The sequence below is a fragment of the Elgaria multicarinata genome, chromosome 18, assembly GCF_023053635.1.
Source record: "Elgaria multicarinata webbii isolate HBS135686 ecotype San Diego chromosome 18, rElgMul1.1.pri, whole genome shotgun sequence".
Lineage (NCBI taxonomy): Eukaryota > Metazoa > Chordata > Lepidosauria > Squamata > Anguidae > Elgaria > Elgaria multicarinata.
Window position 1 is genome coordinate 16,542,365 of NC_086188.1, and position 16,266 is coordinate 16,558,630.

General features: G+C 48.1%; 1 protein-coding gene across 2 annotated transcripts in view; it reads left to right on the forward strand.

Moving 5' to 3' along the window:
* The window catches only part of SUDS3 (SDS3 homolog, SIN3A corepressor complex component), a 43,850-nt gene extending 32,343 nt beyond the window's left edge, over positions 1-11,507 (forward strand). For both annotated transcript variants that reach the window (XM_063144214.1, XM_063144213.1), the window contains 2 exons: positions 5,621-5,705; positions 10,374-11,507. In XM_063144214.1, coding sequence (XP_063000284.1) covers positions 5,621-5,705; positions 10,374-10,472 — 184 coding nt within the window. In that variant the 3' untranslated portion in view covers positions 10,473-11,507. The remainder of the gene's footprint in view (positions 1-5,620; positions 5,706-10,373) is intronic.
* Positions 11,508-16,266: the final 4,759 nt, after the last annotated feature.

Genomic DNA, 16,266 nt, shown 5'->3' on the forward strand with positions numbered 1-16,266 from the left:
GCCAGTATGCATGTTGTAGCATCTCTTTTTGATCCTGGCTAATGAGCTTATCCCAAACAAATCCTCTGACAAAGATGGTGGTGGGAGTTTCTCTAGTGCAGCTTTTCCCAAGATGCTTTGGACTGTAACTCCCATCAGCTTGAGCCTGGTTGACCCATGGTTCGGGGTGATGGGATTTGTCATTCAGGAAAGCTGGTCCATTGGATTTAAGATCTCTGTGTTTAAAAGCAAAACAACCAAGGGTCTGACTGAAAGTGCTGAGAACAGCTGCGATTTTTACAAATGTGTCCGGTCTCTGCACTGAAATGTGATCAAAGTTATCACCTTCGCATATTTGCTATATGAAAGGTGTCTGAACTTGTAAATAAATTAGGTTTGAAGGGCCTTCTCTCATCCCTAACCTGCTATTCTGCACTTTCTGTCATTTGAAACTCTGCTGCTGTAAAAGAATTAACTCTTCGCCTGCTCTTTGTGAGGCTGAAAGCCAATACGTCCGTCAAGAAAAGTTGACCGTAGGACTGGCTATAGAAAGAAGACCCAACAAAGCTCACCTTATTTAAGCTCATGGCTTGTGGGTCCACACTTGGGAACAATATTTATGATCTCTCTTTTCTCGTGGCGGTTTTTCTAGTAGACGGTCATGACGGGCTTTGCCAAGTCTGTCTTTTACTGATTCAGGAATTTCCGGACTATTGAACAAATTTTAAGTGTGACTGCTTTCTGGATGTTGGTGTGGATGTATTTTGGTAGGCTCAGTTTCTATTTTTATTCATTACATTTATATACCGCCCCACAGCCGAAGCTCTTCTGAAGGTTTTCTGTATAGTTTTTTGATGTGATGCTGGTGACTGATGTGACTAACAGGATAATTGTGACCTTTTCCTGTTCCCATAGTTCTTTAACTTCCAAGGCCAGTGGTAAATATTTCTCTCTCTCTCTCTCTCTCTCCCTGCTCCTTTTCTATAACATCATCATCATTACTATTAACATTTATATACCACTGAATATAATAGAATCTTGCAGCAGTCTATAACATTAAAATACAGTATTAATAACCACAATATTAAAATACTGGCCTGGATTGATATTGTTTACCCTTTGCATCTTGCCCTCCTGCCAAGGAGCTCAGTGTGTTTCTCCTGTTTTATCCTTGCCAGCATCCCTGCAGGGTGGCCTAATGCTCTTCTCTAATACACCACCCTGGATTTCCGTGCCTGCCATCTTAGCCAAAATGTGATGATTCGATTTCATTCCGTGTTTCGCTCTGGGCCACTTTGCTTCTCCCTTTTCTGAGCTCTCCTGTTCCTCAAGTTCACTCCCCCACCCCACCCCTTGCTGTAAGAATCTTTTTTCTTTTAATTGTTTGCAATAATGCCTCAGCAAAGCAGTTAATATTTTAAAATAACTCTTGAGAGTGGGAGGACAACTTTTAAGTGCATATTAAATTTCCCGAGCTATTGTGTGTCAGGAAAGAATGAAACCTGCTTGCTGAGGGCTGAACACTCTCCTACCCCCACTTCTCCTCCTGATACCAAACGTATAAACGGCAAATATTGCAAAAGCACAAACGTTTCCATCTAGGGATGGTCTCCCTGTGGCTCTTCAGTGGTAGTTGGCAGACTTTCTCCTTGCAAAAGCGTGGTTTGGTGGCTGGATTCCAAACCCTGTGCACAACTTGGGTTGAGGGGTCTGCTTTTCACCAGCCAACCTGCCCTGGTTTCTCAAAGAACGCTTTGCTCAACTTGCAGCAGCTCAGCTTATAATAGCCGTGCGTGAGGTGCAATGTCAGAAATGGAACAGGTTAGATGTTTATAAAGCATTGCCTGGCGTATGGCGTTGAAGGGGGGATTTCCAGCAGTGCCATCGAGGCAGGCCATGCCCCCCTCCCACCCCAAATGCGGCAGGGCTGGGTTGCCACATTTTGAAGCACATAAAGTAATACACATTACCCTCCTGAATGGGTGGGATGGGGGTGATGTTGAGTTGGGTTCTGGTTCTACCAGATCCAATTCATCAATCAGTTTTTTTTTTCTTTTCTTCCCATCAGTAAACTGTCATCTTTTTGCACAAGTGGCTTGTTTTCATCTCGATAACCAGAAGAACGTGATTGATGACTTGGACCTGGCAGAACCAGAACCCAAACTCAACACAGGGGCATAAGACCACTAAGCCCAGAGTCTAAAATTACTTAACCCTTTCTGTCACCCAGCGAAATAGATTTGCAGTAGGGAGCAAAGTATTCGGCATGCAGTTAGCACAAGGCTGGGCAACTTGTGGCGCGCCAGATATTTTGGTGTACAGTGGCCATCAGCGCTAGCCAGCACAGCCAGTGTCGAGAGGGATGATAGTTGTAGGCCAAACATCTGGAGAGCTGCAAGGTGCCCAACCCTGATGGCGCTCATTGCTACAAGAGTTGGTGAAGGCTACTATCTTAAGGGGCTTCTGAAAGATCAGACCTGTTCCTAGAGGGGAGCATGGGAGGCTGGTGGCTGCAATTTCTGTGAAAGGGACTGTGAATCCAGTCCAGGTTTCAGTCAGGACCAGACAGAGCTCTAAAGGAGGTAGCCAAGGTGCTGAATCCTATCCCCAAAATAGGTTTAGCACCTTGGATCGCTCCTTTAGACGTTTGGGGGGTCCTGCTGAAACCCAGAACGGATTTACAGCCCCACCGAAATTGGAGCCATCCGCTGGAGGATGGCTATTCACCGGAAATGCCCCCAAATGAAGGCTCCGCATTTTAGGGGCTGCATGCCTCCAAATGCTTGATGCCAGGGGCCAAAGGGAGCCGCCCCCCCTTATGAGTTTTCCAGAGGCAGCTGGCTAGACTTGATCCCTTTTGCTCTGAATCCAGCAAAGGCGCATCCTGCGTTACTTTCGGATGGTTTCTTGACGGACAGACAGGCTCAAAGCACGATGCCCTCTTTCACCTCGAGGGTTGGATTTGCTTTTGCAGAAGTTCTCGGGGCCAAAGGGTTGTTGACCGGGGCTGGTTACAAGGAGCACACAACTCCCCTGTTAAAACAGCTCCACTGGCTTCCAGTCTGTTTCCGGGCACAATTCAAAGTGCTGGTTATGACCTATAAAACTCTATATGGTTCGGGTCCAGGTTATTTGAAAGAATGTATTCTCCCTGATGAGCCTGCCCGTGCTTTGAGATCTTCTGGAGAAGCCCTTCTTTCAGTCCCGCCATCTTCACAGGCACGCTTGGTGGGAACATGGGAGAGGGCCTTCTCGGTGGCTGCTCCGGTGCTCTGGAACTCTCTTCCCGGGGAAGCTAGGCTGGCTCCCTCCTTGATGGGCTTTCGGAAGCAGGCTAAAACTTTTTGTTCCAGCAGGCCTTTGGAGAATAATCTGGCCCTCCATCTATGTTAATGTCTTATAATTTTGTTGTGTATTTTAAATGTTTATTGTTTTGTTTCCCCCCCCCCCCCATGTATATTTTAAACTTTGTAAGGCCGCCTTGAGGCTCAGCATTGGGCAAAAGGTGGGATACAAATAATAATAATAATAATAATAATAATAATAATAATAATAATAATAATAATACTCAAGCACAGTGTATCTTGAAGCTTTTCCTGCCAGTAACTAGACCTTAAGAGAAGCATTTCAACCTTTTAGAATGGGATTAAAGCTATGAAATATATGGAAAAGCACCACACGACGGATGGTTTATTGCAAAGGGGGCGTGGTCACCTGGGATTCAGCCTCCAGATGAGCCAGGTTTGGCCCATGGGGCCTGAGTTTCTGTACCCCTCCTCTAATGAGATCCACTTTGGGTTTCATATCTACCTCCTGAATCCTTTTTCACAGGGATGTTTGCTTTTCAGTTGAGCACACCCTCGGTTTTTTGCCTGTTAACCCCTAACTCCACCCCCACCCCCACGGCGGTTGCCTCCTGTGCGTTTCCAAGCCCCTCAAGAGCGACCGCGTTTCATCAGTATTCTCCGCAGCGTGCAGCTCATTGGCAGTAATCAAATGCTTAAAAGCAGGAAGAATAATGAACTTGGTCTTAAGTAGGAGACACTCGCTTGTGTAGTCTGTGGAACGCTGTTATGGTTACGGATTGGAAAGGAACTTCCTGTTGATTCTTCATTGCCATTGAGAGCTACCAGGAGAAGAGAACTCACCTTAGCAAGAGGAGCAGGCTGGCTGGCTCTCAATCTGTAAGCTTTAGGGCGCAATCCTATGCACATCCTCCCAGCATTATTATTATTTTTAATACTCCCAGTATAGCTGGGAGTTGTAGGATTTTTTTCCCCTGTCTAAATGTGCATAGGATTATGCCTTTAGCATTGCACACCTGCTGCTGCTATCTTCATCATCATCATTTCTATACTGCCCAATAGCCAAAGCTCTAGGGGAGTTTACAACCGTCCATAAGACAAACACAGAGTAAAATACAGCTTCAAAATTTAAATCTCCAAAATTTCAAACCGTTTAGACAGCTAGAAAAGCGGTTTTGATCAAATACTAGACCTGTTTAGACGACTAAAAGCAAAAAAGAGGAGCCTTCACTGTAAACTGAAGAGAAATGGGAAAGATCCACCAACACTCCTGAAGTTGAGCGCACAATATATAGGGAACCCAATGTGTTGTGCATATACCAAAAGCCTCAGTGCGATTTATCCAAGACAGCAGTCATATAGTAAGTGTCAATGGACATTTAACAAACATTTAGTAAGCATATAGCAAAGTTAGTGGTGATTAATAAGGACAAACACATGTCATAAACATGAAAGAATACAAACAAGGGAAAACGTATAAATGTAATATTAAACGATGACTCCGGATTGTATGCACCGTTTCCAACTTTGTCAGTAATACACGTTTTCAATTTTCAAAAGTTAAGCGTTCACCAAAACATAAAAGCTTTCACCATAACATAACATAAAAGCTTGACATGTTGGCTGCATAAAAACCCCATCATTTATTTACAATTTTTATATACCGCTCAATGTCTAAAACAGATTCCGGAGCAGTGAACGTAGGTATAAACGGTAAACGAAAGAAGATTTAAAAAGCAAATGAAAATTATTCAATTTTAAAAACAAGGGAGCCAGAAAAAAACAGTGGCTAGTCAGTTGGGGAAGGCTTCTCGAAACAGAGTTGTTTTCAGGAGGCGCCAGAACCAGCCTAGTGTTGGCACCTGCCTGACCTCCAGTGGCAGGGTGTTCCACAGAGAAGGGGCCACTGCACTAAAGGCTATCAGTGCCATTAAATGCCAGGAAGTAGAGGGCATTCTTAACCTGGGGCCAAAAGAATGACAGTGTTGGTGCCAGGCGGGCTCCTAAGCTGGTGAAAGCTGCTCAGGTCAACACCAGCCTTTTGCATGGTGCCCAGAAGTCTCTACCCCTTTCAGGAGGCAATCCTACAAGTTAATCTCAAGCTGCAACTGAACATGAGGGAGCTCTGCGCCCGGAACACTTTGCTCTAATCGAGGTTACGAAAGCTCAGGTATTTATCCTGACAGGCAGACGAAAAGGTCTGGGTGTGATGGATTAAGAACCCTTGGTCCCTTTTCGGGAGGCTTCGAATCAGCTAATTTTCATGAGTGGAACCCTAAGAAGTTACATTGTGCTCACACTTGCTGGTTTTATTCTTCTTCTACTTTTACTTGCAGGTATCACAAGAGCCAGGCTATTTACCTGGAGTCGAAAGAGAACACCAAAATCAGCTGCGTCATCAGCTCAGTGGGCGCGAACGAGGTAAACCAGCTTTTCCTCAAGCCCTTAGCCCAGCCTTCCTCAACCTGGGGCGCTCCAGATGTGTTGGACTGCATCTCCCAGAATGCCCCAGCTGCCTGCTAAGTGCTAAGGCAGCCTTCCTCAACCTGGGGCGCTCCAGATGTGTTGGACTGCATCTCCCAGAATGCCCCAGCTGGGGCATTCTGGGAGTTGCAGTCCAACACATCTGGAGCGCCCCAGGTTGAGGAAGGCTGCCTTAGCACTTAGCAGGCAGCCGGCAAGTTTTGAGGCAGAAATGGCGGCCTGGCAGCCTGATACAATTTTATGTACACTTTCCCTGCCGGTTTTGGTTGCGTGTTCCTTTCCTTTTTTAAAAAATAGCAGGTTGCTTTCCCCCCCAGCCTGAATACGGCTGCAGCTTCTGAACGAGATGCTGAGTCCTCAGCCGGCATCTTTCTCATCGGTTGCCTGGTAACAGTGAGCCGGAGGCTGATGGCGGACCTTCCGGGGCTGAAGAGGAGAGTGTTTAAGAGCTATGGCAGAGGGTTGCTGTTGTGGTTGTTTTCATTTCATCGGGCCGTTTTTGGGGCGCATGCTTCTAATTTTAATGCGACGATCGTCATAACTAAACGGAACAAAATTACGGATGGTGTGGAGAAGGTGGATCGGGAGACGCTTTTCTCCTTCTCTCAAAATGCTAGAACCCAATGGGGGTCATCCCATGAAGCTGATGGGTGGGAGATTCAGGACAGATCAAAGGAAGGACTTCTTCACACAGCACAGAGTTAAATTATGGAACTCACTGCCACAAGATGTAGCGATGGCCACCAATTTGGATAGCCTTAAAAGGGGGTTGGATAAATTCCTGGAGGAGAAGGCTATCCATGGCTACTAGCCCTGATGGTTATGTGCTACCTCCAGTATCAGAGGCAGTAAGCCTGTATACACCAGTTGCTGGGGAACATGGTTGGGAGGGTGCTGTTGCTCCGTGTCCTGCTTGTGGGTCCCTGGTCGACAGCTGATTGGCCACTGTGTGAACAGAGTGCTGGACTAGATGGACCCTTGGTCTGATCCAGCAGGGCTCTTCTGAAGTTCTCAACTCTGACGAGCTCTTCCGCCCATTCCTACACCAGGAGCTGAGTCTGCCCTTTAACGAGCCTTTTTTCCTTCAAGGAACCCAAGGCAATGTGCATAAGCCTCCATTTTTATCCTCACAACAACAACCCTGTGAGGTAGGCTGGGCTGAGAGTCTGTGACTGGCCCAAAGTCACCCAGTGAGCTTCCATGGCCGAGTGGGGCCTAGAACCCGGATCTCCCGACTCCCAGTCCAACGCTCTAGCTACTACACCACACTGGCTCTTACAGTGACTCTAGACTCACCCTCACAGACCAAGCCAGGTGAAGCAGGGAGAACAAAGTTCTGTGGCCAGACCCTTTGGCTCATTTCACACATGGTACTCTTTTGGTGTAACGCATGAATGGGACCAACATGTGTTTCTGTAAGCATATAGTATTCTTGTCAAGGATCCAATATGGCCTGCATCTTTTCTAACGTACGCTTGGTGGCAAACTCAAGTTTCCTGTTAGTTAAGGTCTGAAATCATAGAATAGTAGAGTTGGAAGCCATCAAATCCAACCCCCTGCTCAATGCAGGAATCCACCTTCAAGCATCCCTGACTGAGGGCTGCCCAGCTGCCTCTTGAACACCTCCAGTGTGGGAGAGCCCACCACCTCCCTAGGTCATTGGTTCCATTGTCATACTGCTCTAGCAGTCAGGAAGTTTTTCCTGATGTCCAGCTGGAATCTGGCTCCCTGTAACTTGAGCCCGTTATTCCATGTCCTGCACTCTGGGAGGATCGAGAAGAGATCCTGGCCCTCCTCTGTGTGACAACCTTTCAAGTATTTGAAGAGTGCTATCATGTCTCCCCTCCATCTTCTCTTCTCCAGGCTAAACATGCCCAGTTCTTTCAGTCTCTTCTCATAGGGCTCACCTCATATTGTTAAACAACTAGTTTTGAAGAGCTGTCAGGACACAAGCAGTGAGTGGTGTGTGTGTGTGTGTGTTTTGGTGGTGGGAAGATCAAGAAAGATGTTTGGAGTGGGATGGGGGAGCCGAATTCACCAAGAACAACTGGCTCTAAAACAGCGGGTAGAAATAACCTGGAATTGTGGCAGGAGAAAAGCCTGTTTTCATGCTTGGAATAAAACAAGAAAAGGGGCTGGCAAAGTTGTGTGAAAAATAAAACCGCTTCTGGCAAAATAGTGGAGCTCCTACCCAGTGGGCCATTGAAAGGGAAAATATTTTGTATTGCTTGCTCAGGCTCTGGATTACGGCTGCTGTTCAACGTGTCTTTTTCAATTAATAATGATACTAGTCTCAGCGATGTCATTCTGTTCATTGGGTGATTATTCAAATGAGCATGCCGTGTTGTACCAAGAGATGCATTAGAACATAACCTTAAATCAAATTTAGCAATTTCACTCTTATTAACGTTAACAACAAGGAACTTAATGTGGTTAGGTGTCCACATAATTGAAATTTAAGTCCCAGCTTGTCCTAGTGCCAGAAATGGGCTTGAACATGGGACAGTGCGTTCCACCGGAGTCAGCCACTTTTAAGCAGGCGTCACGTCTTTCGAACGTCGGCTTTGGGAAAGGCGTTAACGTCGTCTTGGATTTCACTCGGAAATGGAATAAAAATGGTTGCTGAAAAGTTGGGGGCGGATGTAGCTCAGTGGTGATCAAGCAGAAGATCCTAAATTCGGTCCTTTGCAAACCTTGTGGAAAGTTTCTCTTGGAATGCAATGAAGGAAGAAATTTTGTTGAAGACCTTGGAGAGCATTTAATCACTGCTGCTAGGAGCTGACAGCAAAGGGCTAGCTGTGAGAGGGTTTTGTGTGTGCACTGGGACCTCTGGTCTTTTTTGGGTCGGTGGGCACACTTGGAATTTTGGGAGAGAGTCACGAGTGCTTTCACAAAATGGCTGCTGTATGGGGGGTGGGGGTGGAGGGCGCTTGTCCATTCATGAAATGGCTGCAGAAAACACTCATTTCCCAGAAGGCAAACTCGGGAGGCTGAAGGAGAAGGAACCTGCCCATGAACCTAAGTAGGAGGCAGAGGTGGTGCCCGTGCTCCGAAACACAAAACCACTTTTTCTTGAAACCAAACACAGATGGAGCTGGAGGGCAGCTCTTTGGCTTTGCAGTGAGCCAGCCTCCTGGTTAAAAATAATAATTTTAAAAAAACTTGAGAAATAACATTAAAAATCAGTACCTGGCGAGAACTGAAAGAGGTGGCCACGGCCACGTTGGCACCCGCAGCCCACCCCATTGCAGACCACAGTGTAAGTGTTAGGACACGGAATAACGGGCTCAAGTTAAAGGAAGCCGGATTCCGGCTGGACATCAGGAAAAACCTCCTGACTGTTAGAGCAGTGCGACAGAATCAGTTACCTAGGGAGGTTGTGGGCTCTCCCACACTAGAGGCATTCAAGAGGCAGCTGGACAAGCATCAGTCAGGGATGCTTTAGGGTGGATTCCTGCATTGAGCAGGGGGTTAGACTAGATGCCCTTGTAGGTCCCTTCCAACTCTGCTATTCTATGATTCTACAAAGCCGCTGTTGACACCTGGCGGTCTTGAGTGACTGCTAGGGCTCCGGCACCCTCTTTGGCCTGCCTCCCCTAGCAGCCCTTAGCATCTGGATCTAGCCACCCTTTAAGTTTAAACCTAGTGTTTTTCTGGGGCATTGTGGGAGATTAAGTGCGGTTACAGCTAATCAGCCAGACGTCACCGGTACATCTAGGGGGGACCATATTACACCAACTCTAAAATCACTTCACTGGCTGCCAATTCGTTTCCGGGCGAAGTATAAAGTGTTGGTTATTCCCTTTAAAGCCCTGCATGGTTTGGGTCCAGGTTCCCTGTGCCATCGCCTTCCCTTGTACAATCCACCCCGCACACTCAGGTCTTCTGGGAAGAATTTACTCCCGACAGCCAAAACTAGGCTGACAACTGTGACCCAGAGGACCGTCTCTGCTGCCGCTACCAGACTCTGGAATGGCCTGCCGGGAGAGATTCATCAACTTAATAGTCTTCTCGAATTCCAGAAGGCTATAAAGACTGATCTCTTCCGGCAGGCCTACCCAGTCGAATTTTGACTTGACTGTTATTTTAATATTGTATCAGTTTTATGTATTTTACGGTATTTGTATCTAATGTTGTTCCCCGCCTTGATCCAAAGGGAGAGGCGGGTAAGAAAATTATTACTATATATTATAATTATTATCACTTGCAGCGCTGCCAGTTAAGCCTGCCAGGTCCCACTAATAGACAGAGGAGGGGGTTCACCAGAGGGGCTTAGAGATGGCCGTGGTTTGGTGCCAGTCTAGAAACTGGCCACCTTCTAGAATCCAAAGCTTACTAAAGCTGCAAAAAGTAGGCAAGCGTGTAATCCTCTTTGAGTGGAAAGACTCAGCTTAGTCCTCCGAAAGGTACTGTTACCTGTGCTGCAGGTAACATCAGGTGTTCTTTATTCCTTACTTTGTAACAAAACGCAGCATAGTTCCACTTCCTAAAACATTCAGAAGGGGGAGGGAGCTTTATCGACCGGCTCGTTCAGATTTCATATTGACATTTTTCCTCCTGTCACCATCTCTTTCATTTTTCGGGGTGGTGTTTGTTTTTACACAGATCTGGGTGAGGAAAACCAGCGACAGCACGAAAATGAGGATCTACCTTGGGCAGCTCCAGCGAGGGGCTTTCGTGATCCGCCGGCGGTCGGCCGCATGACTCTCTGTGCCGGCGGCTCTCTGATGTGTTATAGACAGTCGGCCCTTCCAGAGACTTGCAGCTGCGCTTTCCGGGTTTTCCCGGCAGAAGACGTTTGTTCTCGTCGCCCCCTTCGGAAGCAGCCTGCCTGCTGCCCGCATCATTCCAGCTGTCCTCGTCTCTCACGTGAGCCCAAGCAACGCCTCAGGGCTCGGGCTTTAGTTTAGCTTTCATGTTTCTCCAAAGACCGTTTAAGGCGAATGCAGGCCAGTGTTCTCGGCCTTTCCATTCTTGTGTCGTGAAGAGAGCCTGCGCGGGGTCTTCACTTTTGCGTTTGAGCAGCACCAGCACGGACGCTTCGAGGAGACTTCACGGCAGGCCGCAAAGCTGAGAGGCGCTGAAGGGGCGGGAGGCAGAGCGGACGGTCGTGGCTGTTTCCACAGCCAGCGTGGGACAACGCGGACCCAAGGAGGGCTACAGGGGGGCTGTTAGGAGTTCTTGCGAGGCCCTGCCGCCTCCTGAAATTCCCAGCTGATTTATATAAAAGGTGTGGTTAAGGGATCTCGCTCGGTTACTCCAAAGTGACGTGGAGCCCTTGGCAGGGGGAGGGGGGTTGGTATAGCCATTGGCAAATCCCAGTAACGGACCAGACGGGGGCATTTTTCATTGTCTTGGAATGCCGTTTCCCAACGCAGGGTGGATCGGAGGAACGGCCGGACTCGGGGTGGGTGGGTTGGGGGTATTGACGCCGCCGGATGTGTGCCGCGAGGCCCGCTCCTTGCCGCTGCAGCCGTGCCATTTCATCTTTCCGGGACAATGGGCAGCAGTCCGGCCAGGCAAGGCTTCCGGCCAGGCGAAGTATTCCTTGCGCGGCTTCGACTTTGTGCCTGTGAACCTAGTATCCCGCCCCCCCCCCCCTAAAAATGTAATCCCGAGCGAGAGTCGTCCTTGGAGCCAGATGGAATGTGCAGCGCCGACATTCCGGGAGTGGTGTGCTGTTCGTCTGACCGGACGGTAGCGGTGAAGTTGCTTCCAAAATATTTTTTATCTCTCCAATCTGCTGTGTGGCGTTTGCTTTAATCCCCAGCTTCGTATCCCGGCAGAGCTGTCGGCCGGTGCGTTGCCTCTCTCCCAGTCTAGCCTGCATGCGGACTTCAGCGGAGCTAGGCCTTTGTCTGGACTTCAACACCGATCGCTTGGGGTCTCCAGCGTCCTGCTCCTGACCCCTTCTGAGCACTCCTTCCTCGCTCAACCCGAGTGCCGAATTTCCTTTCGTCTCCTATTTGCTGCAGCTAGGCGGCAGTCAAGCCTTGGCAGTGAAGTCCGCATTAGAATCCTCACCAAGCCAGGGTTTGTCATTCAGCCTGTCTGGCGCATCAGCTTGCCTCCCTTTTAGGCCATTCTCGCCGAATATCCATGCGTTGGATGTAGAAGCCAGCTGTCCTCTTGCAAACACGCGTCCCGTTTTAGATCCGTCCCCAAACAACTGCCTTGGTGCAACTTTCCTCTACGGGGAAACTCGCCCCTTTGCTTGAGAGTTGTGGGTCCATGAATAACTGGCATGCAATTGAGATGAAGCAAAGTGTGAAGGTAGTTGGGGGGGGGGGGGAAAGCTTCAGCATGGGATGCTTAAGGACAGATCAAATGAAGGAATTCTTCATAGTTAAACTCTGGCATTCGCTACCGCAAGAGGTAATGACGGCCAAGTAATTTGGATGGGTTTAAAAGGGTGTTGGATAAATTTCTGGAGGAGAAGGCAATCAATCTTTACTTGTCCTGATGGCTATGTGCTCCCTCCAGTATCGGAGGCAGTAAGCCTGTATATACAAGTTGCTGAGGAACATGGGTGGGAGGGTGCTGTTGCATCATGTGGGTCCCTGGTTGACTGCTGGTTGGCTACAGTGTGAACAGAATGCAGGGCTAGATAGACCCTTGGCCTGATGCAGCAGGGCTCTTCTTAGGTTCTTACGATGTGTGATACAGGAGGGTGTTTTATTCCATGTTAGGCCATTGGCCCTTCTACACCGACTGGCAACTACTCTTTCGAGCAGCCTTCCTCAATCAATCCTGGTGGCTCCCCAGATATTTTGGACTTCAAGGCCTGTCATCCCCGACTACTCGTTGCCTGGGACTCATGAAAGTTGTCATCGAAAACATCTGGAATGCACCAGATTGGGAGGTGGGAGCTCTAGGGTGAGGGTGGGGAACCTCAGCCCTGTGGGTTAAATCTGATCCTACAGGGCCCCTTAGAAGCCCTGTAGGATTTCCCACGGGTACCAATCCCCAATTTTTTTGTTTCCTGCCTTTTGTACAGTCCCCCTACCCCACCTCCCGGTAAGGTTGAAATGTTTCTTCTTTAAGATACAATACACTGTTGTTGTTTTGTATATTGGCCATGTCCTGATTTGCCTTTGGCCACACCCACCACTAGAATGCGCCCCACCCCCACCCGACTGAGAGCTCTCAGGTCGCAGAGCCGAATCCCAACCCTTCCCTGCAGATGCTGGGAGTCGAACCTGAGACCAATCCTCATACAAAGTGTGTGCTCTACCACCGAGCTGTGCTGAAACACTAGACCAGAAGGTGACAAGGAGCACGCAAGCCTTGGATGTGTTCTCCTGGTCTCACTGCCCTTGAGGGAATGAGTCCGTGGTACAAATAGCCAATTCATCTGTATTCTTTGACGGCTTCTAATGGAGAAAGAAAGCCAGAAATTGGAAGACGGGAGGTTCTGATGGAGGGTGGGGTTGAGAGGGAGCGGTGGCTTCAACAGCTGGAAGGAGGCTCTCATTTGGCACCTATAACTATTCCGTCTGTTCTGACAGCTGCTGCTGCAGTCAACCGGAGGCCTCTGGTCCCATGGTGGCTCTTCACAGGCTGCCATAGGAACCGGATAGTAGAGATTCAGAAGCCCCCACATTTTAACTTCCACGGGATCCGACCTTGCTCGGTGCTGCCTCGCTTTGTCATCAGGATCCTCCAAAGGATTCAAAGCGCAGTTGGGTTGGAAGCAAACCAGCTGTGGGCTGCAGCAGGTAGGAATGTATCCGAAATTGGTTTCGGTTCACTTTTTTTGATCAAGTTCGACCCAGTTTTGCACCTTCCAGATCAGACTTCGGCGCAGTCTGAGTTTGAAGCCCACGCCTTTCCGAGCTGACGATGTGATTTGCGGACCGAAAGAAACGTGTTCGACAGCAGGCGTACGTTGGGAAAACGTGCACGGAAAAAAGCCTACAAATACGCTTTAATCAACGGGGAGAGAATGTGTGCATTTCACAGACGCACAGGACGGATGCCATACGTCTGGACTTCTTTTTTTATATGAGCCTGGGGAAGTGTGTAAAGTCAGTGAAACGGGCCTCGGTTTCCTTCACACGGGGGCATGAAATAAGGCTGCATTCAGCCTCGGGAGTGTTTGTAGGCACAGACCCCATTTGGATGCAGTCCGTGCCAAGAATATGACAAGTTTCACACCAGGATAAGTCGAATTCTGTGTGCAAAGGAGGATGCAAATCAATAAAGCGTTTGCGGCTTTGCAGCGTAAACATCTTCCGACCGCTTGCTTTGTTCTGATTTTGATCACGGAAATACTTGCGGAGTCTGCAATGTTTTGAGCAGTGCTTTGGTTGCGGGGGAGTGATTTGCTGCAGGGCTGTGAGCTCAGCACGTCCAAGATGGCAACAGGTTGACATCTTAACGTGGCAGGTGGTACAAATCCAGCAACCTGAAAATCTACTTTTCTGACTGGTTCTGTAACATTTCTTGTCTTTTTATCTCTCTTCTCCCCTCCCTCCCTCTTCTGCGAGAAGCTCAGAGTAGCAAGCGTAGTTCTTCCTTGCACATTTATCATCACAACAACCCTCTGAGGTAGGTTAGGCTTAAAGATGGCAACCGATCCAAGCTCACCAATGGAGCTTCAGTGCTGGATTGGGGATTTGAATGTAGGACTCCCTTACCCTAGTCTGACACTATTTTTATTTATTTTATTTATTACATTTTTATACCGCCCAATAGCTGAAGCTCTCTGGGCAGTTCACAAAAATTAAAATCATGAAGAGCATAAAAACAACCAACAATCTAAAAACACAAATACAAAATATTCTATGAAAAGCACAACCAGGATAAAACCGCACAGCAAAAATTAATATACTCTATTTCTTCAATTCTAAGACGCACTTTTCCCCCCATATAAACATCTCTAAAAATGGGGTGTGTCTTAGAATCGCGGGTGCGTTTATTATTTCTTAGAATCAAAGCTTTTTTTCTGTTGGTGGTACTGAAATTAGTGTGCGTCTTACAATCGATGGTGTCTTACAATCAAAGAAACACAGTTAAAATATGGAATTAAAACAGCAAAGTTTAAATTTAAATTAATAGGTGTTAAAATACTGAGAAAATAAAAAGGTCTTCAGCTGGTGACGGAAGGAATACAGTGTAGGCGTCAGCCGAACCTCTCTGGGTTCTCTGGGGCACTTGTTCCACAGCCGGGGTGCCACAGCAGAGAGCCTACAAGGCCTACAAGGCCATCGAGTCCAACCCCCTGCTCAATGCAGGAATCCTTAATTTCAATTTGGGCAAGGTCCCTGAGTCAAAGCAGACTGGCTCCAAACCAGTCTCAGCAGGATCAGGGCATTTTCTGAACTGGAGTCTGAGCCTGATGTGTCGTCGTTACATTTATATCCCACCTTTTTTCCTCCAATGAACCCGAAGCGGCGTACATAATCCTCCTGCTCTCAGGGCTGGTGCCAGACTATTTTGCACCCTAGGCAAGGTGAGCTACTTTCAACACACACACACACACACACACACACACACACACACACACACACACACCCCAAAAAATGCCAACTTTGATTTTTAAGAACATATGTTTCCTGGAAAAAATAAGAAACACAAAACTGGAAACTGCTAAATTTATTTTAAAGTGCAAGAAATACGTCGTGCCAGTTATAGCAAACAAATTGGAAAGGAACGTTGATGGGTCTAAAATGCATTGTTTAATAGGAATATCACCTCCAAATCATCCCCCACAACTCACACACGCATGCGCATACACACTCAGCATCACTCCAAACAAACACACGCATGAACACATGCATTCACTCAAAGACCCCATGCACCCAGACATTCTCATTCTCTCTCTCTCTCTTTCTTCCGGGTGCATTCCGGAAGTCCAAACGTTGAGCTGCCCCACCCCAGCATCCCTGGCTTCGCTTTGGCTGGGCGGGCACAGGGCGCCATCTCGCCCGCCCAGGCCCAGCTGAATCCTCGGGCTGGCCGGGCTCACAGCCAACGCGCGTGAGTGCTGCACTGTGCCCGGCGCCCCTCTTAGCTTGGCGCTCTAGGCAACTGCCTGAGTGGCCTCTACGGTAGCACCGGCCCTACCTGCTCTCCATTTTATCCTCACAACAACAACCCTGTGAGGTAGGTTGGGCTGAGAGTCTGTGACTGGCCCAAAGTCAGCCAGTGGGTTTCCATGGCCGAGTGGGGACTAGAACCCAGATCTCCTGACTCCCATTCCAACACCTTAGCCACTACACCGCACTGGCTTTTTTTTTGCTGGGGGCGTACCTCTTGTATCCACGATGTTTGGCATTGAACGACTTCTATAGCGCTTGATTTCCTAAGATCTTGTTGGTCTTTACCGAAGACCAACATAAAATGCAATACGAAGGCCAACAGAAAAACAATTTAAAAGAATAACCGCATGAAAAGCATCACGGAAACCGTAAAGCAGAGCCATGCAATGGCAAGTCAGGGAACACTGGAGTAAACCGTCGCCTCTTCCAGGGGTGTCTAAAGTTCGCCACACTTC